The sequence below is a fragment of the Pongo pygmaeus genome, chromosome 10 (assembly GCF_028885625.2).
Source record: "Pongo pygmaeus isolate AG05252 chromosome 10, NHGRI_mPonPyg2-v2.0_pri, whole genome shotgun sequence".
Lineage (NCBI taxonomy): Eukaryota > Metazoa > Chordata > Mammalia > Primates > Hominidae > Pongo > Pongo pygmaeus.
The window spans coordinates 73,399,013-73,423,441 of NC_072383.2; the positions used below are offsets into that span (position 1 = coordinate 73,399,013).

Genomic DNA, 24,429 nt, shown 5'->3' on the forward strand with positions numbered 1-24,429 from the left:
GCTGATGAGAGAAGTAGAAATGTTTTAACCTTTGAAGAGTTTGGTGATCCCTACTCTCCCTTCACTCCCATTTATTTTGTGGTTTCCCACAAAGGTTGATTTAAAAACTGAAAAAAATCTCATCGATTAAGTTGGCCTTAAGAACTTCTTTGGCCTTAAGAACTAGCAACATTTCTGTATTCCATTCTGTCCCTGAGGAAAATAAAGGGCAGGCCCTGCACCAAATTTCCAACTCAACAGGTAATGGGGAAAAAATTTTAATTGAATTTGTATCTGTATCGCAGAAAAATCATTTCACCTGGCACAATTAGAAGGTTCCCCAGACCTGTTACTCAGCAATTGGCATTTACCATACAAACTGATGACTCATTAATAACGACATATCATTCAGTGTCAGAAATCAATTCGGGATAACATTTCACTACATTAGTTTAGTGAAAAAAAAGGGCTTACTCACGTAACAGAAGTCTTTCTTTAGTTTGTCAGACATCTATTACCAGCTTTCTTCACTCTGCAGGTCTAGCTTTCTCCTCCTCTCCCCCTCCCCTACCCACTCTCCCCTCCCTCCTCTCTCCTCCCTCCTCCTTACCCCCTCCTCCCTCCTCCCTTTCTCCTTCCGGGAGGCGGGACAAGGCTTGCTTGCGTCCTCCGTAGATTGGCAGGTCACTGGGACGGCCAGCGCGTGCGCACTGGCCTGTCAGCGGCCGGTGGACCATGGAGGCCCCAAGGCCCTTCGCCCGAGAGTGGAGCGCCCAATCCGTACCCCTGGCAGTAGGGGGCGTTTTAAAGCTGCGGCTCTGTGAGCTGTGGCTACTGCTACTGGGTTCTAGTTTGAACGCGAGATTTTTGCCACACGAAGAGGACGTAGACTTTATCAACGAGTACGTGAACCTCCACAATGAGCTGCGGGGCGACGTCATTCCCCGAGGGTCTAACTTGCGCTTCATGGTGAGGCCGGAAGGCGGTTTGCCGACCCTTCCACTACCGTTGCCACAACGCCTCCTTCGGCCTCGGGAAGTTGGAGCCACTGCTCTGAGGCTGAAGGATCGCAGAGAACCGCACTTTTAGCTTGGATTTTAAAGTACACGTGAAGTTTATACAGAGAAAAACTGCGGACACTCTAACACATCCTTATTACCATGATATTACACAGGGCCAGGACTAAGGTGATGGAGGCACTGGCCTGAAGTGCAGAGATTTTAAGGGGGCGCCAATTCAAGAAAATGATATTTTAATGCAACGGGTTTTTAAAAATTAAAAATCAGTGCAAAAATATCAATGGTAAAGAAAATGTTAAAAAATTTAACAAAGACAGGTTCCTTGGGTCTGGATTAGGGAAAAACAAGTGCGACACTCTGAGGGTGGTGCAAATCAAGATGAGATTCTGTTTGTATTTGAAATTTTTAGCTTTTTCCATCACAGATGTCACATTAGCTTTGCCTTTTAAAAATGTTTGTTATCTTGATTTTTTTTTTTTTTTTTTGGTGCCCATTCCAAATTTGGCTCCTAAGGAAGTGTCTCAGTTTCCTCACCCTAGTCTTGACCCTGATTTTGCCTTACCTTACAATGCTGTTCTTGCTTTCCCCCTCTTTTACACCCTATAGTCATTTAACAACTCACCAACTATTCCCTGGTTGCTATGGAGTTTTCGTGACTGTCATTAAAATGACTGAAAATCCGGCAAGTAAATAACTGTCCTCTTAGGGAATTAGAAGCTTCAAACTTACAAATTATATTGCAAGGACTACTTTCCTAGACATGTCTTTTCTTCCTTCAGCATTAGTTCTTAGCACAAATTTCAGAAATGGGATAAATAAATTAAGGTTACGATATTTTTTATTAATTTAACACATAGCAATTGCTATGCTAAAGGGTAGTGCCAAATTTAGCAAATACCAGCTGTGTATAAATGTTCTGTTTTCACCACATCCTCACTGATTTGGACATGTTCAATTACTTGCTAAATGGATAAATTATAAAAATGGTAATTTGTTTTAATGTTGATTTTAAAATACTATTTTGATAGGACATACTTGAGTTCTTTCTTGTTCATTTCCTTTACCTTTTATATTGTCAGCATTTCCATGTCAGATTATATGCTTTCTTATAGAAATATGCTAGCATTTGGTTCTACCTGCTGCAGATACTTTTTTCTAAGCCAATTCTTTATCTTTTGAATTCAATTATAGAGTTTGGGGATATTTGGGAGTTTCAACTAATTTCCCATTTTTTGTGACTAATTCTGTTTCTTCCTAATTTGAAGATTATCTTTACTCCTGAAAATTAATAAACACATAATACTTTCTAATACAACTTTTCATAGGTTTTCTATCTCATCTCTAAAAATTATATAGTATTTCAAACATAAGATATATAAAATAATATACCTGTATACCCACAATCGAAATTTTTAAATATAGACATTTTTAAAGGAATAGTATTTGATATATAGGTTAAAGTCCCACCCTAAATTTTTACCCTTTTCTTCTTTCTTGAAGTTAATGTGTATTTTTCCCATGTATTTTATTAGGACATAAATATTAACTGTAAATAGTATAGTCTATCATAATAGTATGGCCTATTTAAAACGTTTCTTTAGGAGATTTGGACATCACTCAATTTATTTTAACTCTTTTATTGGTTATTTTTGTATTTTAATATATGTACTTTATAAATTCCAAAAGTTAATATCTGTAAACTCCACCCAAATGTTAATAAGATCTTAGAATACAAATTCTGAATACTTTCCATCCTTATTCATGCTATTGTCGTGTAGTACTTTTGTTCTACCTTGCTTTTAAATACCAAAAAAATTGTTGTTTTTGAAAAATTGTATTACAGTATACAGGAAATAACATTTACCATTTTAACCATTTTTAAGTGTATAGTTCGGTGGCATTAAGTACATTTGCATTGTTGTGCACCCATTACCACCACCCATCTCCAAAATTTTTTCATCTTCCTGAACTGAGATTCCATACCCATCAAATAATTACTTTACTCTCCATCTCGCCTCCTCCCAGGCCTCTCTCACCATTCTACTTTCTATTCCTATTAATTTGATTTCTTAAGGTACCAAATATAAGTGGAATCATACAATATTTGTCTTTGTTACTAGCTTATTTCATTTGGTATAATGTCTATAAAGTTCACCCATGTTGTAGCATGTGTCAGAATTACCTGTCTTTTTACAGCTGAATAATATTCTACTGTATGCATATACCACATTTTGTTTATCCATTCATTGGTCAGTGGATATTTAGATTGCTTCCATTATTTGGCTGTTGTGAATAATACTGCTATAGACATGGGTGTACATTTATCTGCTCCAGTTCCTGATTTTGCTGTTTCTGGGTATATACCCAGAACTGGAATTGCTGTATCATATGATAATTCTATGTTTAATTTTTCAAAGAACACCCATTCTGTTTTCCATAGTGGCTGCACCATTTTACATTCCCACCAAGAATGTTCAAGGGTTCGATTTCTCCACATCCTTGATAACACTTGTTATTTTCTGTTTTATTTTCCTTATTCCTCTTTTTTTCTTAATGATAACCATCTAGCAGTTATGAAGAGATACCTCACTGTGTTTTTTATCTGCATTTCCCTCATGATTACTGATACTGAGCATCTTTTTATTTGCTTCTTGACCAAGATTTTCTCTTCTTTGAAGAACTATCTATTCAAGTCCTTTGCACACTTTTTGGCCAACTTGTTAGATTTTTTGTTGTTGAATTATAGGAATTTTTATAGATTCTGGATATTAATCTTTTTCAGATATATGATTTGAAAGTATTTTCTCCCATTTTGTAAGTTGCCTTTGCACTCTATTTATCGATAATATCCTTTGATAAACAAAAGTTTTTAACGTCGATGAAGTATAATTTATCATTTTTTGTTGTTATTGTATGTATTTTTTGTGTCATATCCAAGAAGTCATTGCCAAATTCAATATCATGAAGCTTTTCCCCTGTGCTTTTTAAAGGTTTTATAGTTTTAGGTCTTTGAGTTAAGTTTTATATATTGTGTAAGGTAAAGGTCCAGCTTATTCTTTTGCATGTGGATATCCAGTTTTCCTAACTTCATTTGCTGGAAAGATTGTTATTTTTCCCATAAAATGGTCTTGCTACCCTTGTTAAAAATCGTTTGACCGTATATGCTGGCATTTATTTTGGGGCCCTCTATTCCATTCTATTAGTCTAATATGTGTGTGTGCTATTAATAGTTCCACAATGATTACTGTAGAATACTGGTAAGTTTAGAAATTAGGAAGTGTGCATTCTTCAGCTTTTTTCATCTTCTTCAAGATTATTTTGGCCATACAGGGTCCTTTCAGATTTTTTACAAATTTTGAGATGTATTTTTGTATTTCTGCAAAAAAAAAAAAACATTATTGGGATTTTGATATGGGTTTCCTTGATTTGTAACATTTTGGGTAGAACAGGCATCTTAACAATATAAAGTATTCCAATACATTAACACAGTATGTCTTTTCACTTTCTAGTATCCACCTTAATTTCTTTCAGTAATATTTTGTTTTCAGTATATATGTTTTTCCCTCTTTGGCTAAGTTTATTCCTAAATATTTTATTCTTTTTGATGCTATTGTGGTGGAATGGTTTACCTAATTCCCTTTCAGATTGTTTATTATTAACATATTGAAAAGCAACTAATTTTTGTGTGTTGATTTTGTAACCTGCTACTTTTCTCTACTTTTCTGAATTTATTTATTGGTTCTAACAGTTTTTTGTGTATGGAATCTTTAGGGTTGTCTGCATATAAGATGACTATGTGGCTACTTTTCTTCATTTTGTTAATGTATTCTATCACATTGATCAATTTTTATATATCAAACCATTCCTGCACCAAGGAGTAAATTCCACTGGGTTATCATGTATAATTCTTTTAATGTGCTGTTAAATTCAGCTTTTTTTAATGTGCTATTAAATTCAGGTTTTTGTTGAAGATTTTTATATTAATATTCCTAAAAGATATTGGCCTGTAGTTTTCTTATAGTATCTTTTTCTGGCTTTGGTATCAGGGTGATGCTGGCTTCATAGAATGAGTTAATAAATGTTCTCCCATCTTCATTTTTGGGGAAGAGTTTGAGAATTGATGTTAATTCTTCTTTAAATATATGTCTTGAACTCCTATTAGAATTCACCAATGACTCCATCTGGTTCTGGGCTTTTCTTTGTTGGGAGATTTGTATTACTGATTTTTATTATTATTATTTTATAAAATTATTATTTTATTATTTTTATTCAATCTTCTCATTAGTTATAGGTCTGTTTAGATTTTCTGTTTCTTCGTTACTACCTTTTGGTAGGTTGTATGTTTCCAGGAATAAGTCTTCTGTCTTTATTTCTTACTCAGTCTTGCTAAATGTTTATCATTTTTGCTGATCTTTTTGAAGAACCAGCTCATAGTTCTGTTGATTTTCTCTGTTGTTTTTCTGTTCTCTATTTTATTTATCTCTGCTTCAGTCTTTATTATTTCCTTCCTCTGGTAACTTTGGATTTTGTTCGATTTTCCTTTTCTTTTTACCTATGGTGTACAGTTAGGTTGTTGATTTGGAGTCTTTCATCTTTTTTAAAAACTGTAAGCGCTCACACTCATACATTTTCCTCTTAGCGCTGTTTTTTGCTAAATTCCACAAGTTTAAATAGTTGTGTTTTCATTTTCATTTTTTCCCAACGTATTTTCTTTGGTGATTTCTTTTTTGATTCATTGCTTAAAAGTGTGTTGCTTAGCATTATTATTTCATTTTTTTTATTATTTTTTGAGACAGGATCTCACTCTGTTGCCCAGGCTGGAGTGCAGTGGTGTGATCTCAGCTCACTGCAACCTTTACCCCTGAGGCTCAAGTGATCCTCCCATCTCAGCCTCCTAAGTAGCTGGGACTACGGGTATTCACCACCATGCCCAGCTGATTTTTGTATTTTTTGTAGAGGCAGGGTTTTGCCATGTCGCCCAGGCTCACACCTGGGCCATTATAATTATTTATGCTAGCAACTATTACTTCTTGTATTGCACTACCACTTTCTGGAATCAGTTTCCTTGTGCCTAAAATACGTCTTTTAATAGCTCATTCAGCAAGGGAGTGTGAATAGTAAACTTAATATTTCTATATGTAAAATAATCTTTACTTCACACTCTTGAATGATGTTGTTCTCTCTCAGCACTATCTTCTGTCTCCCACTGTTGCTTTTGAGGTTTCTTTTGTTAGCTGAACTCAGATGTTCCCACAGTATGGTTCCTATACCAGCAGCAACAGAATCACCTGTGAACTTGTTAGAAATTAAAGTTCTCAGGACCTATCCCAGACTTACTGAATCAGAAATCCTGGTTTTGAAACCCAGTAATCTGTATTTTAATTAAAGTCCTCCAGATGATTCTGAAGTGTTCTAAAGTTTGAGATCCACTAGTCTTTTGGTTGTTCTTTTAAAGATGATTTATCTTTTCTCTCCAGCTACTTTAAATATTTTATATTTGCTGTTCTGTAGTTTTACCCCACACTAGTACTAAGCATGCATTTATTTTTATTTATTTTGTTCAGGACTTTTCTTTTTAATCTCTGTATCCGTGTCCATTGTTAAGACTAAAATTCTTCAGCATTATTTCATAGAATGTTGCCTCTTCCCCATGCTCTCTAGTCTTCCCTGTCTTGAACTCCTATTAGATGTATGTTTGACTTTTTCATTCCTTTTCTCCACAGCTCTCCATTTTCTCCCTACAATCCATCTCTTTTTCTGTTTTCCTTCAGAGTCATTGCTTTAGAACTGCTGTTCATTCACTAGTTTTCTTCAGATTTTTATGATATATTTAACTGGCCAATTGATTTTTTAAAATTTCTAGACTTTTTTTTTAATTTGCTCATATTCCCCCAGTGTCCTGTTTTCTCTTATGATTTCTATTTTTACACTCATTTAATCATTTTAAACATAATTATTTTATATTTTCATAAAATATTTTTAGTGCTTTATTATTTTAGTTTCTTTGGGTGCCAGTTCTCTTGTTTTAGCTACTGAGCCTCTGTCATGTTTATAATTTTCTATCCTATGCTCATTTTCAGCAGAGATTGTGTGTGTGTGTGTGTGAATGAGTCCCATATTGTCCAAATAGTGGAAAAATAAATATTGCTACAGACTAGTTTTTATTAGCTTTTGCCTTACTCCCCTGTTACAGTCAGTTTTACATTTATAAATTTTTTTTATATTTATAATGTGTTAAGTTTTGATATTTAAAATTTGTTTGGGTATTCTCAGCATATATAGGCAATGCAAGTATAGTGTCCACTTGTAGGCATAGTATAGATCTAGAACTGATTTCTCACATGACATGACTTTTTTCCATCTGACTTTCTGTCACTTCCTCAGACTTCTGGGAAGGGTTTGGTGGCCTGCTTCATTTGGGAAGAAGTCGGCATCCTGATTTTTCCACAAATATTTCAGTCCCAGAACTTGTCTTAGATGGTTCTATGGCTACATCTTCTTCCTATATTGTTGGCATTTATATCTAATCTGATATTTCCTCTCCTCAGATTAGGCACATTAGTTTACCTCTCTGACTTTTAACTTTTCTATTCATTTCTGGCACCTGAGTATTACCTTTCCTTCCTTTGAGCTCAGCTGTGGATTTAAAAAAAAAAAAAAAGACCAGGAGCGGTGGCTCACGCCTGTAATCCCAGCACTTCAGGAGGCTGAGGCGGGCAGATCACTTGAGGTCAGGAGTTCTGACCGGCCTGGCCAACATGGTGAAACCCTGTCCCTACTAAAAATACAAAAATTGCCAAGCGTTGTGGCAGGCGCCTGTAATCCTAGCTACTCCGAAGGCTGAGGCAGGAGAATCGCTTGAACCCGGAAGGTGGAGGTTGCAGTGAGCTGAGATCACACCACTGTACTCCAGCCTGGGCGATAGAGTGAGACTCCGGCTCAAAAAAAAAAAAAAAAAAACCTTTTATCATATAAAGATTGAACTATATGAATTGCTCTTCAACCATTTTTGACCTAGAAAACGCAAGCAATTTCATATGATTCAAACTAAACATTTTATTCCCATTTTTATGGGTTTGTAATATTAGAAGATTGTGTCTTACCTTTGTCCTCTTTGTTGCTTGAACTTTCTTACATTCTTGGATGCTAGGAGCACAGAATCTCTCCCTTCTTTTTCTGAGCTGTTCTGGGGCTGAGTGATTCCTAGTTTTAACCTGACATGGTAGTACTAGGAGAAGGCTCAAGACTTAGACTCCTCTCATGTACCAGATAATAGGCTGTAGTCTTATATCTAATATCAATTTTTAATTTAATATTACAAATAAATCTTCCTCCTTTTTTAAAAAAAGAAAGAACAGTGCAGTCAATGTTAACATTTTCTAACAGCCACTTTAGTCACGTTCCCTTTCTACATCCCCAGAGACAATAACCTTTATGAGTTTGATATGAATCGTTCTAATACATTTTTTAAGGTTTTGAATACATATGTGATTATCTAGACCAAAAACATAATGTTTGGAGGTTTCTGTCTTATATTTCTGTAAGTGGCATTATGTGGAATTTATCATGTTACTTGGTTTTTCATTCAAAACTATACATTTGAGATTTATTCATTGATATAAATCTAGTTAATTCAGTTTTATTTGCTATGCTATTTATCCCTTAAATGTACTACCTTTTTTACCTATTCCTTTATTCATGGACATTTAGGTTGTTTTAAAAATAAATAAGCATAGCTAGGATATTTTGAAAAATGAGGGTTATTGAACATATTAGATTTTATAGCATATAATAAAGCCTCAATAAGTAAAATAATACAGTACTAGTATGTTAAAAGATATACCGTTGAAAGATATAGAGTTCAGAAATAACCCAAATATATAAGAGAGTTTAGTATATGATAAAAGTAGCATCTCAAATCTGTGAGCTACAGATAGACTTTTTAATAAATTGGTGTTGATCGATCTGGGTAGTCATTTGAAAAAGGTAATATTGCTTCATCCATACATCAATATAAATTCCAACTAAGTCAACAATTCCCCACAGACAAGACAACAAAAGTATTGTTGAACTTTGGAGTTTTATTAGCCTGATAGGTAAAATATGATCTGTGATTTTTATTTCTCTTATTATAAGCAAAGCTGTGCATCCTTTCATGTGAATAAGGGTCTGTTAGTATCCTTTAATGATTATTTTTCTATTAGTTTTTTTGCCTTTTTTTCTCCCATTATTTATTTGGGAAATGAGCCCTTCATCTTTGGTATGAGTTGTAATTATTTTCCCAGTTTGTCAGTTTTTTAAATCTACGTATGTATTTTTTGCTATTCAGACTTTTTAACATTTTTGTGTAGCTGACTAATCAGTTTTTTAAAATTGCTTCTGGATTTTGTGTCAAAGTCAAAGACCATGCCTACTCCATGTACTACTGGTGTGAAAGCAAAATGATATAGTCCTTGTAGAGAAGAATCTGGCAACACCTACTACATTACAGATGTATTTACTCTTTGGCTCTCTGGTCCCATTTCTGGTATCTATCCTAAGGACATACCGCACAAGAAGGAAATGGTATCCCTAAATGGTTATTCACTATACCATCATTTAATATTAACAGATTATTGGAAAAATACCCTAATCTTCAGCACTGAGGGTTAACCAAAGTAAGTGTGGTTCATCCACGTAAAAGAATACCATACACCTGTGGGGGAAAAAAAAGAATGAGAAAGTTTTTTATTTTTTTATTTTTTTGAGACAGAGTCTCGCTCTGTTGCCCAGACTGGAGTGCAGTGGTGCCATCTCGGCTCACTGCAACCTCTGCCTCCCAGGTTCATGCCATTCTCCTGCCTCAGCCTCCCGAGTAGCTGGGACTACAGGCGCCCGCCACCACGCCCAGCTAATTTTTTTTTGTATTTTTTTTTAGTAGAGATAGGTTTTCACCATGTTATAGGATGGTCTCAATCTTCTGACCTCGTGATCCTCCCACCTCGGCCTCCCAAAGTGCTGGGATTACAGGCGTGAGCCACCGCACCCGGCCTGAACGTTCTTTATACTAACAACACAATATCTCATGGATATTGGAAAAGCAAGGTACATTATGATACGTTTTGTATAAGAAAATTTAAAATAATGTATACTTGAATAGAAAACAGTGGACAGTTCCACAGGAATTAACTAGTTACTTGTAGAAGTCCTAGGGGAAATAGGATGGTGGAGAGCAAGACAACATGATTTCTCAATGATTTTATGTGATTTTGTTTTTATAAAGTATTAGATATCTGTTCAAAAAAATTATTTTTAAAACAAAATGTTCTTTAATGCATGTTGATAATTTCACTGGAGATTATAAGTAAGTGATTAAGCATTCATGAAACAAAAAATGTATACAGCAAAAAAATGTAATGGCAACAATTTAAAACAATATCCTCAGTAAAATACAGTATTTAGTGTATTAGGGCTAGCATTCCTGAAGTCTGATCTTTGTGTACGATGGCATGAAATGGGCAAACAAAACATCAAAATGGAAGTGAGCATAATTTTATGTATATATATGTATTTGTATTTTTGTTATTTAATCATATGTAATTTTAAACATGGTAATTGAAGTTAAAGATAGTTAAGATAATCATAAAGATTATCATAATGATTTGATGTTGGTGGCTAGCAGATGGGAAAAGTTAGTTGAACTTCCAGATTTACAAAAGAGAAGTGAGCAATAAAAAGAAACTTCAGGGAGGAGGAGCCAAGATCGCCGAATAGGAACAGCTCCGGTCTACAGCTCCCAGCGTGAGCGACGCGGAAGACGGGTGATTTCTGCATTTCTATCTGAGGTACCGTGTTCATCTCACTAGGGAGTGCCAGACAGTGGGCGCAGGTCAGTGGGTGAGTGCACCGTGCACCAGCCGAAGCAGGGGCAAGGCATTGCCTCACTCGGGAAGCGCAAGGGGTCAGGGAGTTCCCTTTCCAGGGGTGACAGACGGCACCTTGAAAATCGGGCCACTCCCACCCGAATACTGTGCTTTTCTGACGGGCTTAGGAAACGGTACCCCAGGAGATTATAGCCTGCACCTGGCTCAGAGGGTCCTACGCCCACGAAGTCTCACTGATTGCTAGCACAGCAGTCTGAGATCAAACAGCAAGTCAGCAGGGAGGCTGTGAGAGGGGCGCCCACCATTGCCCAGGCTCCTTAGGTAAACAAAGCAGCCTGGAAGCTTGAACTGGGTGGAGCCCACCACAGCTCAAGGAGGCCTGCCTGCCTCTGTAGGCTCCACCTCTTGGGGCAGGGCACAGACAAACAAAACGACAGCAGTAACCTCTGCAGACTTAAATGTCCCTGTCTGACAGCTTTGAGGAGAGCAGTGGTTCTCCCAGCACGCAGCTGGAGATCTGAGAACAGGCAGACTGCCTCCTCCAGTGGGTCCCTGACCCCTGACCCCTGAGCAGCCTAACTGGGAGGCACCCCCCAGCAGGGGCAGACTGACACCTCACATGGCCGGCCAGGTACTCCAACAGACCTGCAGCTGAGGATCCTGTCTGTTAGAAGGAAAACTAACAAAGGACATCCACACCAAAAACCCATCTGTACATCACCATCATCAAAGACCAAAAGTAGATAAAACCACAAAGATGGGGAAAAAACAGAGCAGAAAAACTGGAAACTCTAAAAAGCAGAGTACCTCTCCTCCTCCAAAGGAACGCAGTTCCTCACCAGCAACGGAATAAAGCTCGACGGAGAATGACTTTGATGAGCTGAGAGAAGAAGGCTTCAGACGATCAAATTACTCCGAGCTACGGGAGGATATTCAAACCAAAGGCAAACAAGTTGAAAACTTTGAAAAAAATTTAGAAGAATGTATAACTAGAATAACCAATATAGAGAAGTGCTTAAAGGAGCTGATGGAGCTGAAAACCAAGGCTCCAGAACTACGTGAAGAATGCAGAAGCCTCAGGAGCCGATGCGATCAAATGGAAGAAAGGGTATCAGCCCTGGAAGATGAAATGAATGAAATGAAGCGAGAAGGGAAGTTTAGAGAAAAAAGAATAAAAAGAAACGAGCAAAGCCTCCAAGAAATGTGGGACTATGTGAAAAGACCAAATCTACGTCTGATTGGTGTACCTGAAAGTGACGGGGAGAATGGAACCAAGTTGGAAAACACTCTCCAGGATATTATCCAGGAGAACTTCCCCAATCTAGCAAGGCAGGCCAACATTCAGATTCAGGAAATACAGAGAACGCCACAAAGATACTCCACGAGAAGAGCAACTCCGAGACACATAATTGTCAGATTCACCAAAGTTGAAATGAAGGAAAAAATGTTAAGGGCAGCCAGAGAGAAAGGTCGGGTTACCATCAAAGGGAAGCCCATCAGACTAACAGCAGATCTCTCGGCAGAAACCCTACAAGCCAGAAGAGAGTGGGGGCCAATATTCAACATTCTTAAAGAAAAGAATTTTCAACCCAGAATTTCATATCCAGCCAAATTAAGCTTCATAAGTGAAGGAGAGATAAAATCCTTTACAGACAAGCAAATGCTGAGAGATTTTGTCACCACCAGGCCTGCCCTAAAAGAGCTCCTGAAGGAAGCACTAAACATGGAAAGGCACAACCGGTACCAGCCGCTGCAAAATCCTGCCAAAATGTAAAGACCATCGAGACTAGGAAGAGACTGCATCAACTAACGAGCAAAATAACCAGCTAACATCATAATGACAGGAGCGAATTCACACATAACAATATTAACTTTAAATGTAAATGGACTAAATGCTCCAATTAAAAGACACAGACTGGCAAATTGGATAAAGACTCAAGACCCATCAGTGTGCTGTATTCAGGAAACCCATCTCACGTGCAGAGACACACATAGGCTCAAAATAAAAGGATGGAGGAAGATCTACCAAGCAAATGGAAAACAAAAAAAGGCAGGGGTTGCATTCCTAGTCTCTGATAAAACAGACTTTAAACCAACAAAGATCAAAGGAGACAAAGAGGCCATTACATAATGGTAAAGGGATTAATTCAACAAGAAGAGCTAACTATCCTAAATATATATGCACCCAATACAGGAGCACCCAGATTCATAAAGCAAGTCCTGAGTGACCTACAAAGAGACTTAGACTCCCACACATTAATAATGGGAGACTTTAACACCCCACTGTCAACATTAGACAGATCAACGAGACAGAAAGTCAACAAGTATACCCAGGAATTGCACTCAGCTCTGCACCAAGCGGACCTAATAGACATCTACAGAACTCTCCACCCCAAATCAACAGAATATACATTTTTTTCAGCACCACACCACACCTATTCCAAAACTGACCACATACTTGGAAGTAAAGCTCTCCTCAATAAATGTAAAAGAACAGAAATTATAACAAATGATCTCTCAGATCACAGTGCAATCAAGATAGAACTCAGGATTAAGAATCTCACTCAAAACCACTCAACTACATGGAAACTGAACAACCTGCTCCTGAATGACTACTGGGTACATAACGAAATGAAGGCAGAAATAAAGATGTTCTTTGAAACCAATGAGAACCAAGACACAACATACCAGAATCTCTGGGATGCATTCAAAGCAGTGTGTAGAGGGAAATTTATAGCACTAAATGCCCACAAGAGAAAGCAGGAAAGATCCAAAATTGACACCCTAACATCACAATTAAAAGAACTAGAAAAGCAAGAGCAAACACATTCAAAAGCGAGCAGAAGGCAAGAAATAACTAAAATCGGAGCAGAACTGAAGGAAATAGAGACACAAAAAACCCTTCAAAAAATAAATGAATCCAGGAGCTGGTTTTTTGAAAGGATCAACAAAATTGATAGACCACTAGCAAGATTAATAAAGAAAAAAAGAGAGAAGAATCAAATAGATGCAATAAAAAATGATAAAGGGGATATCACCACCGATCCCACAGAAATACAAACTACCATCAGAGAATACTACAAACACCTCTACGCAAATAAACTAGAAAATCTAGAAGAAATGGATAAATTCCTCAACACATACACCCTCCCAAGACTAAACCAGGAAGAAGTTGAATCTCTGAATAGACCAATAACAGGAGCTGAAATTGTGGCAATAATCAATAGCTTACCAACCAAAAAAAGTCCAGGACCAGATGGGTTCACAGCCGAATTCTACCAGAGGTACAAGGAGAAACTGGTACCATTCCTTCTGAAACTATTCCAATCAATAGAAAAAGAGGGAATCCTCCCTAACTCATTTTATGAGACCAGCATCATCCTGATACCAAAGCCTGGCAGAGACCCAACCAAAAAAGAGAATTTTAGACCAATATCCTTGATGAACATTGATGCAAAAATCCTCAACAAAATACTGGCAAACAGAATCCAGCAGCACATCAAAAAGCTTATCCACCATGATCAAGTGGGCTTCATCCCTGGGATGCAAGGCTGGTTCAATATACGCAAATCAATAAATGTAATCCAGCATATAAACAGAACCAAAGACAAAAACCACATGATTATCTCAATAGATGCAGAAAAGGCCTTTGACAAAATTCAACAACCCTTCATGCTAAAAAGTCTCAATAAATTAGGTATTGATGGGACGTATCTCAAAATAATAAGAGCTATCTATGACAAACCCACAGCCAATATCATACTGAATGGGCAAAAACTGGAAGCATTCCCTTTGAAAACTGGCACAAGACAGGGATACCCTCTCTCACCACTTCTATTCAACATAGTGTTGGAAGTTGTGGCCAGTGCAGTTAGGCAGGAGAAGGATATACAGGGTATTCAATTAGGAAAAGGGGAAGTCGAATTGTCCCTGTTTGCAGATGACATGATTGTATATCTAGAGAACCCCATTGTCTCAGCCCAAAATCTCCTTAAGCTGATAAGCAACTTCAGGAAAGTCTCAGGATACAAAATCAATGTAGAAAAATCACAAGCATTCTTATACATCAATAACAGAAAAATAGAGAGCCAAATCATGAGTGAACTCCCATTCACAATTGCTTCAAAGAGAATAAAATACCTAGGAATCCAACATACAAGGGATGTGAAGGACCTCTTCAAGGAGAACTACAAACCACTGCTCAAGGAAATAAAAGAGGATACAAACAAATGGAAGAATATTCCATGCTCATGGGTAGGAAGAATCAATATCATGAAAATGGCCATCCTTCCCAAGGTAATTTACAGATTCAATGCCATCCCCATCAAGCTACCAATGACTTTCTTTACAGAATTGGAAAAAACTACTTTAAAGTTCATATGGAACCAAAAAAGAGCCCGCATCGCCAAGTCAATCCTAAGCCATAAGAACAAAGCTGGAGGCATCACACTACCTGACTTCAATCTATACTACAAGGCTACAGTAACCAAAACAGCATGGTACTGGTACCAAAACAGAGATATAGATCAATGGAACAGAACAGAGCCGTCAGAAATAATGCCACATATCTACAAGTATCTGATCTTTGACAAACCTGAGAAAAACAAGAAATGGGGAAAGGATTCCCTATTTAATAAATGGTGCTGGGAAAACTGGCTAGCCATATGTAGAAAGCTGAAACTGGATCCCTTCCTTACACCTTATACAAAAATCAATTCAAGATGGATTAAAGACTTAAATGTTAGACCTAAAACCATAAAAACCCTAGAAGAAAACCTAGGCATTACCATTCAGGACATAGGCATGGGCAAGGACTTCATGTCTAAAACACCAAAAGCAATGGCAACAAAAGCCAAAATTGACAAATGGGATCTAATTAAACTCAAGAGCTTCTGCACAGCAAAGGAAACTACCATCAGAGTGAACAGGCAACCTACAAAATGGGAGAAAATTTTCGCGACCTACTCATCTGACAAAGGGCTAATATCCAGAATCTACAATGAATTCCAACAAATTTACAAGAAAAAAACAAACAACCCCATCAAAAAGTGGGTGAAGGACATGAACAGACACTTCTCAAAAGAAGACATTTATGCAGCCAAAAAACACATGAAAAAATGCTCACCATCACTGGCCATCAGAGAAATGCAAATCAAAACCACAATGAGATACCATCTCACACCAGTTAGAATGGCAATCATTAAAAAGTCAGGAAACAACAGGTGCTGGAGAGGATGTGGAGAAATAGGAACACTTTTACACTGTTGGTGGGACTGTAAACTAGTTCAACCCTTGTGGAAGTCAGTGTGGCGATTCCTCAGGGATCTACAACTAGAAATTCCATTCGACCCAGCCATCCCATTACTGGGTATATACCCAAGGGACTATAAATCATGTTGCTATAAAGACACATGCACACGTATGTTTATTGCGGCATTATTCACAATAGCAAAGACTTGGAACCAACCCAAATGTCCAACAATGATAGACTGGATTAAGAAAATGTGGCACATATACACCATGGAATACTATGCAGCCATAAAAAATGATGAGTTCACGTCCTTTGTAGGGACATGGATGAAATTGGAAATCATCATTCTCAGTAAACTATCGCAAGAACAAAAAACCAAACACCACATATTCTCACTCATAGGTGGGAATTGAACAATGAGAACACATGGACACAGGAAGGGGAACGTCACACTTCGGGGACCGTTGTGGGGTGGGGGGAGGGGAGAGGGATAGCATTGGGAGATATACCTAATGCTAGATGACGAGTTAGTGGGTGCAGTGCACCAGCATGGCACATGTATACATATGTAACTTACCCGCACATTGCGCACATGTACCGTAAAACCTAAAGTATAATAATAATTATAAAAAATAAATAAATAAATAAAAGAAACTTCTTCAAGCCTGCAATATAAGGAGGGAAAAATAGGAAATGACTTTTAAAAAACTGTAAACATAAAATAATATTTTAAAATAAACTAAATATATGTTATAAATATGAGTGAATTGAATTTCCTTATCAATAATTTGCAAAAATATATACCTGAAATGATTGAAAATAAAAATATGAATAAAAATATTTATGAAACTTCCAATTTAAAGAAGAGAAACAATATTATAAAATAATATAGAAATGAAGACTAAAGATAAAAAGAAGTACTATGTATTGGAAAAAAAAAAGGTATAAACCATGAAGATAAAATGAGGGCCTTCGCACTGGCCAAAATAGAAAATATATCAAGTAAAATTTCCTAAAAATACAAAGAAATATTTTTTAAAACAAGATAATTGTGGAATGTTTTCTATACTTCTTTTAAAGTCTTATAAAATAGATTTGACAAGTAAATTATATATAGCAATGAATAAAATTGGACAAAATCAATAATTGTATATCCTGTCAATAAGGGATTCTAATATCCATGAAAAACATCTGTTTTATGCTCATAAAGAAAAGCTTAAGTAGAAATTTTACAGGCTAAATTTCTGACTAGAATGTAATAAAACTAGAAAGTAAGAACAAAAAATATTGGTTGATAGAATCTTGACTACTTAGGAATTAAGCAACATTCTTCAAATTATCTTCGGATCAAGAACAAAAAACAAAATTTCCCCAAAATATGGGCACAATATCAAAACACATGACATAAATAAAGGAAAAGGCAATTAGCTGTAAATGTCATTTTACAGAAACTGACTGACAATAAGTGAACTAAAAAATTCAAAGAAAAGAAACAAAGAATGAGAGAATAGCTGTATAAGTAAAATTAATGAAAAATAATTTTTTCTAATAAAACAGCATTCCTATTTGCAAGAACTGGAAAAAAAATAGACACATCCATGGTAAGCCTCAGGGGATAAAAAGAGAAAACAAATTATTTTAGAAGTGAGAAAAAGATTTATAACCACAGATGGAGATGAGATTACAAGAAGACAATATTATGTCCAAACATGTTAATAGTATTAGGTATCTAGATGAAATCAAGTGTTTTTCTTGCAAAATGTAAGTTGCAAAGTAAGTACAGAAAGAGAAAACCCTAACAGAAATGCTCTAGAAGACAGTAGCAAGATGTTGAAGATCTGTTCTTTAAATAGGCCTCAATCTTAGGTAACAATAAAGATAATTCTGAATAATCTTCAAAGAACAGATAATTTCCAATGATATTAAAGTGTTTCTGTGTGTTTAAAAAATGGAAGATTCAATTCATTTTGGAAATCTAGAATAACTTAAATCTCCAAATGTGATAAACATAACAAGGAGAAAAAGGGGAAAAAAAATTAGGCCAATTTCATTTATCAGTATACATTGGACAGTAAATAGAATAATAATATTCTCTAGTCTCTTAATAATGTTTTCCTTTACTCTTCCTCAGTCACACTGTGTACAACTCATTACTTAAATTTATTCAGTTTCCAAAATCAGTGTTATGCATATTTTGAGGAAGACTCTGAGCCTTCTTGAATAGACCTTGACCTTGGGTCCTGTCCTAAAGCCTACATTGCCCAGTTTTATTGCAAATCACACCTAGCCCAGTTTAGACAGCATCTGTTGCCCTTGATGTCTAATCACTCTGGCCTGCCTTCAGCAAGAATCTTTGTAGTCAGTTTAGCAAGAATCCCCCTACCCTTGATGTCTCCTTTTAGTAATTCTCCATGCACTGACTTCCTCACTCTGTTCCGTGGGTATAAATCCCCACTTATCCTTGCTGTATTTGGAATTGAGCCCATTCTCTCTCCTCTAACATGATAGTCTTGCCACCTACCACAATAGCCCTAAATAAAGTCCTCCACTTTGTTAACAAGTGTCATGAACAATTTTTCCTTTAACAGTTATGGTACTGCTGTGACTCCGATGGTAGCAGATTCATCATTGGATCCCCAAACCTCTCACCCAGGACCCCAAATGCACCCCTTTGAAGACTTTGTCTTCACTCCTGAATGATTGATTGGGGATCCATTGGTGAGTCTGACTCCTGAGCCAGTGCTCCAGATGACAGTCTGTTGAAGGATGGTGAGGATATATTTTTTTATTTTTAAGCTTCTGTAAACTCTCTGAAGCTGGATTAGAGTTTTAGGCTTCTTTGTCTGAAAGGTCCCTTCTAGGCTTGAAATTTATTTCCTCTTCTTTCTTTCAAGTGGGGATTCACTTATCAATCTTGGACTGAAAGTCTTTCTTCCTGGCTCTTTGTTTTGTGGGGAGATTTACTTCCTGAGTCCTAGGCTGGACATTTGTCTTGGCTTCTTATGAGGTCTCCTTGTGGTCTCCATTTGATTCTGCTTCTCTCCTGGGAGCTTTTCAGTTTACTAACCCCCATCCCGTTTTTGAGCCCCTGGTAACTCTGTACTCCACCAACTCTGTTGGCTTCCTTTTTTGTTGGTGTGAATTTAACTAAGGATAATTTGGAACATCAGTGGCCTCTTTGGGAAACTTCGAATCTCTGCAAACTGGCTCCTCTAAGACCCCTCCCTTCCCCCATCTCTGCTCCTCCTTCCTCCTTGTACCACCTTTGATCTTCCCTTCAGTTCCCTTGATATGTCCACCTTCAACCCTCTACCTCCTTCATCCTTCTGTTCACACCAGCCTCTACAGTTACTAGAACTTTAGATCCCCTGCCCCCATTAGTGGCTTTCAAGAAACTCAGGAACCCTGAGAAGCAACTACCTGAGACTAAAAAGGAAAAATAACAAATTGGAAACAGACTAGATATTTGATCTACCCAGATAGGCTTTGGAAATATCTAAACAACTATTTGATTTTCCCAGTCTTTCACCTAAAAAGTAGTTTACAGTGTCTGTGAGATTACATATCAAGACAAAGAAAGCCTTAAAGGCTTTTCTACAAATAATGGTGAAAAGCATTAGCCCTCATATTGAGCAGATCACCTCAACTTGTTACTTCTGTTAAAAACATAATTCCAAGTATTTTATATAAATCAGTGAGTTTTCTATTATTGTGTTTCACTTGACTCGTGGCTAAAATTTTAGAATGGACCTATAAGATCTCTATATATGTCTCTCTTTGTGTGTGTATACGTATGTATGTTATGTATACGTGATATTTTCTTACCTTGAGATCGTATTACAAATTTAATTTATAAAATCTCTTAAAGGAGGTCTACTAAAATTGCCTTAGAGCTCAACAAGGCTTATATAAATTAAACGTTCCTCAAACTCTCAGAAAAATACAAACTAATCCACATTCTTTTCAGATTCACTTGACTTGGGTTGAATCTTTGCCAAATAAGACTGGTTTAGTAATGTTGGTTTAATAAAACACAGCTGTGTCTTCTGAGTTATCAGAATTAATTATCATACAAGCATATATTTTTATTCTACTTGGGTTTACTAAGTCAAATAAACTTGTGATAGCTACTAGATATTTAAGATTATAAAAATTATAAATTCATCCTAAGAACCCATGTACAAATAAAGATGCAGTAAAAATGAATTTCTTGATATCTATTACTTCATATGTATCAAGTGAAACAATCAAACAACAAATGTGTATTTAACCCTTTTGAGTTTTTTTGCTGTTGTTATTCTTTTATATTTACCTAACATGCATGTGCCATAAGAATAGTTAACAAGGAAATAACTTGAGATGCTAGGTAGCTTTGTTTAGTGTTATGTCTTACTAAAAATAGTTTCCAAAATCTTTTTCGTAATTTATAGTCTTAAAGTTATGTTAGATTAAATTAATAGATATTCATTGATAATGTCTAAGTAAGATAAACTGCTGAAACATTCATTTTTAAACATAAGTTTAGGTTTACACACTTTTAGTTTTTAATACTATGAAACAGAAAATACCTATAAAAGCTAGTGAGGTGGCCATATTCATAAAATTTGCTAGTCTACTATAGAATGCTGGTATGTGACAAATAATTCACAGCTATTTACTTCCTAGTTTTTCTCTGTGAAATCAATGGTAGTAATGTATACAAACACTTTGTATGAAAAGTTTACAAGGAATGTAGGATATGTTTTTTTCAAGAGAAGGAGGAAGTAATTTTGTCTTAAAATGACTGGTCAAGATGAGAAAGAAGAAAATTTAGGACAATATATGTGGCAGACTGCCACGATTACTGCTTGAGACCATCACTACAACAGTCACTACTGTTACTGCTTGAGACCGTCATTACAAGACTGAACAGAGGACAAACGCAGAAATGAAAACTTGAAAGAAACTGTTTTGAAGGAAGGGTAACATGGGGAAGAAGAAGAGGGCTCCCTGCCTCTAGTGAGCAAGGGCAGCCACCCTGAGCTTCCACAGCCCTTCGTATTTATTGGGTAGAATGAGCAGGGAGGAAGAAGTAACAATTGGTCAGTTGCATAATTGATCACAGGTTCATATTATTACTAATATGCTTCAGATGTACCTAATCACAAAAAACACTTATGCCTGGGTCATGACTGCCCTCAGCATTCTTTCTGGGCAGCAGACGCAGTTTGTCAGTTTGCCAACAACCCACTTTCATGAGAACAGTTTGCAGTTTACTCACATAGCCTACAGTGGTTATATGAGTTGATCATGTCCCTCACTCTTTCGGCCTTCAACAAATATAGAAATATGGATATAGAAAGTTTGAAAGTCTTGTGAAAAGAAAAATTTATGTTGCATGGTCAAAGCTGGCTAAGACCAGATGGTTTTATTTATAATGGTTTTTTAGAAAATCTTAAATGACATTTAAAATTAAAAGTACACTGATGCAAAACTAGAATTTGATTTTTTCTCTGTAAAAATGACAACATTTACTTGGGTTACTGGTCTGCTCTTAATAAGAAATTGTCAAAAGTTTTTTTTGTCTGTTTTTTTTTTTTGCTTTTAAAGTAATCGACTTAGAATAAAAAGATTGTGTATCTTAAAATAATTTCCTGTGCTTTATATCAACTTTATTATTTTCCTGATTATTTAAGAAAACCAAGCATTCTCACTTTTAAAAGAGCTAAGGTCTTTTTAAAAAAAAAAATTATGTTACCCCCATAGTTACTTTGGAAATCTTTTGTCATATTGGTTAAATAGATTGCTTAAGTATTGTTTCATAGCTGTCTAAGTTCTTATTTAGTCAAGTGTTCAAACCTTTCGAAATTTTTTATGACATTGCTTTTCCAAGATCAAATTCTAAATGAAACCTTAATTTTGGACTGAACTTGAAATTTCCCAGAACCCTAGACTATCTCAAAGAATTTGTTCCTTTACTTTGTTTTTTTAAAAAAGTTAAAACTAATTAGACTTATTTAATAGGTTAAATTGCATGAAATGCATTGTCAAATAAGAAGAGAGGTGTTGGGTATGGTGGCTCACACCTGTAATCCCAACACTTTGGGAGGCTGAGGTGGGAGGATCACTTGAGCCCAGGAGTTTGTGACCAGCTTTGGCAATATGGTGAGACCCTGTCTGTACAAAAAAATAAAAGAATTAGCTGGGTGTGGTGGTGCACACCTGTAATCCCAGCTACTAGGGAGGCTAACAAAGGAGGATCAGTTGAGCCCAGGAGTTTGAGGCTACATTGAGCCACAATCACACTACTGCATTCTAGCCTGGGCAACAAAGCAAGTCCCTATCTCAAAAAAAAAAAAAAAAAAAAAGAAAGAGAGAGAGAGATACAAATACAAGAGGGGCCTGACAAAGACTCTCTACTTAACCAAACTGTAGTCAGACTTTCCTGAGCCCTCTCTGGCTAGGCCTGGGACTTAGGCCCTGTCCTATGGCCCGCATCACCCAGTTTTCACAAAAGTCCCACCTAGCCCAGTTTAAGGAGAGTCTCCCACCCTCAATATCTGATTACTCTGAATATCATCTGATCAAAATCTTCATCCCCTACCCTTGAGCTCTACCTGGCCTGACCTGACTACACTGGCCTGTCTTCATCAAGAATCCTGTTAGATCAATGTAGCAAGAACTCCCTCAAACTTGATGTCTCCTCATAATAATTTTTTATTCATTGACCCCCCCATCCTACTCCATGGCTATAAATCCCCACTTATCCTTGCTGTGTTTGGAGTTGAGCCTCAGGTGTCTCCCCTGTTGCAAGTCTTCTAAAGCCTTCATTAGTGTGTTAACAAGTGTCATGAATATTTTTTTCTTCAATAATGAAATTTTTCATCTGCGACTTTATATCCTTCAGCTTATTCACTGAGATATTCCCATGTATTGAATGGATGAATAAATAAATGAATGTGTAAAAGCACAAAGGGAAAATTAAAAGACAGGGAGAATAGAATGCAAAGTTCCTAAATCTTACAAATGGTGTGGAACAATAAAACAAAATAAAGGGGAGAAAATTAAGAAATAACAGAAGCAAATTTTCTAGAGCTGAAGACATAAGTTTTTAGATTAAGATAAATGTCAGGGAAAATTGTGAAATACAATATTTTGTGCACTGTTTATCTTACACACAGCAATGATCTTTTCTATAATTGTCTTTAAGCTAGGAAATTTACAATTTTTAAATTGTAGAAAAATGATTGTAATGCAACTAATTTTGCTCATAGAAATGCAAATTCATTGTGTCTGATGAAATGTAATTGACTATTTCTCTGTGGATAAGACCCAGTTTTTGCATTTATTTGTGAATGGATTTCAGCACTTCTTTACAGCATATAACCTTGAGAATTCTTTGGATTTTTCTTGAACAAGCTATAATATCTTAGTAGTTCCCTCATTAATTAATCACTTAACATCATTGACACATGTATGAGAGTTATGATTATACCTTCCTTTTAAAATTATTTTTTAATGGAGTCCACCAAATGCTAAGCCCAATTAATGAGAAAAGGCCCATACCTAGACATATTCTAGGGAAATATATTGAAATAAAATCTTAAAATCTTCTGTTACCTATAAGAGAGTACAAATTAGAGTATGGATTCAGCTTTTCTAGCTAAACAAAGACTAATGGCTAACAAAAATTTTTTGCCTTCTCAAAGCACATTTATCAACCTTGTCTTGACATATTTCATTAAATATCTCATTAACTGCTTCTTGAAACTTTAACCTCTCTTTTCAATTATGATTTTTATTCATAGTTGAATAAAAGAATTTGGAGCTATTACAATTTATTTGCACATAGTCGTGAGAAGTAAAATGCTTATAAACTTGGAGTTGGGAATTAGATTTCATGGGTTTAAATCCAGGCTCCAAAATTTACTGTCTATGTGACATTTAATACATTTAAACTACTTAACCTCTTTGTGTTTTAGTTACTTCCTCTGGGCAAACAGAAATAATAATAATAATGCATACCTCCTAGGGTTATTGGAACATTCAGTGAGATAATACATAAAATACACTTAAAATAGTGACTGCTATGTAGTAAGAATGAGGTATGTGAACTATATGCATAATACATCAGGTTGAAGTATAGTCCATGGGACATTGTTTGTAAATGGGAAACAATCTAAAAGTCTATTAATGGTGAAATGGTTACATTTATTATAGGCTATCCATGATGTGGAATACTATGTAGACCTTGTAAAAATTAAGCAAATCTAGTTATGTTAATATGGAGCTCTTTCTCTACATGAAAACTGAAAGTTCAAGGCCAATAATATTATAT

General features: G+C 36.1%; 2 protein-coding genes across 6 annotated transcripts in view; one reads left to right on the top strand and one right to left on the bottom strand.

The window, feature by feature from the left end:
• CAPS2 (calcyphosine 2) overlaps positions 1-558 on the bottom strand; it is a 128,839-nt gene extending 128,281 nt beyond the window's left edge. For all 5 annotated transcript variants that reach the window (XM_063646509.1, XM_054443018.2, XM_063646508.1 and 2 more), the window contains exon 1: positions 458-558. In XM_063646509.1, coding sequence (XP_063502579.1) covers positions 458-490 — 33 coding nt within the window. In that variant the 5' untranslated portion in view covers positions 491-558. The remainder of the gene's footprint in view (positions 1-457) is intronic.
• Positions 559-671: 113 nt separating this feature from the next.
• Positions 672-24,429, top strand: part of GLIPR1L2 (GLIPR1 like 2) — a 47,504-nt gene continuing 23,746 nt past the window's right edge. The window contains exon 1 of the mRNA XM_054443021.1: positions 672-948. Within this exon, the coding sequence (XP_054298996.1) occupies positions 715-948 (234 nt within the window). The 5' untranslated portion in view covers positions 672-714. The remainder of the gene's footprint in view (positions 949-24,429) is intronic.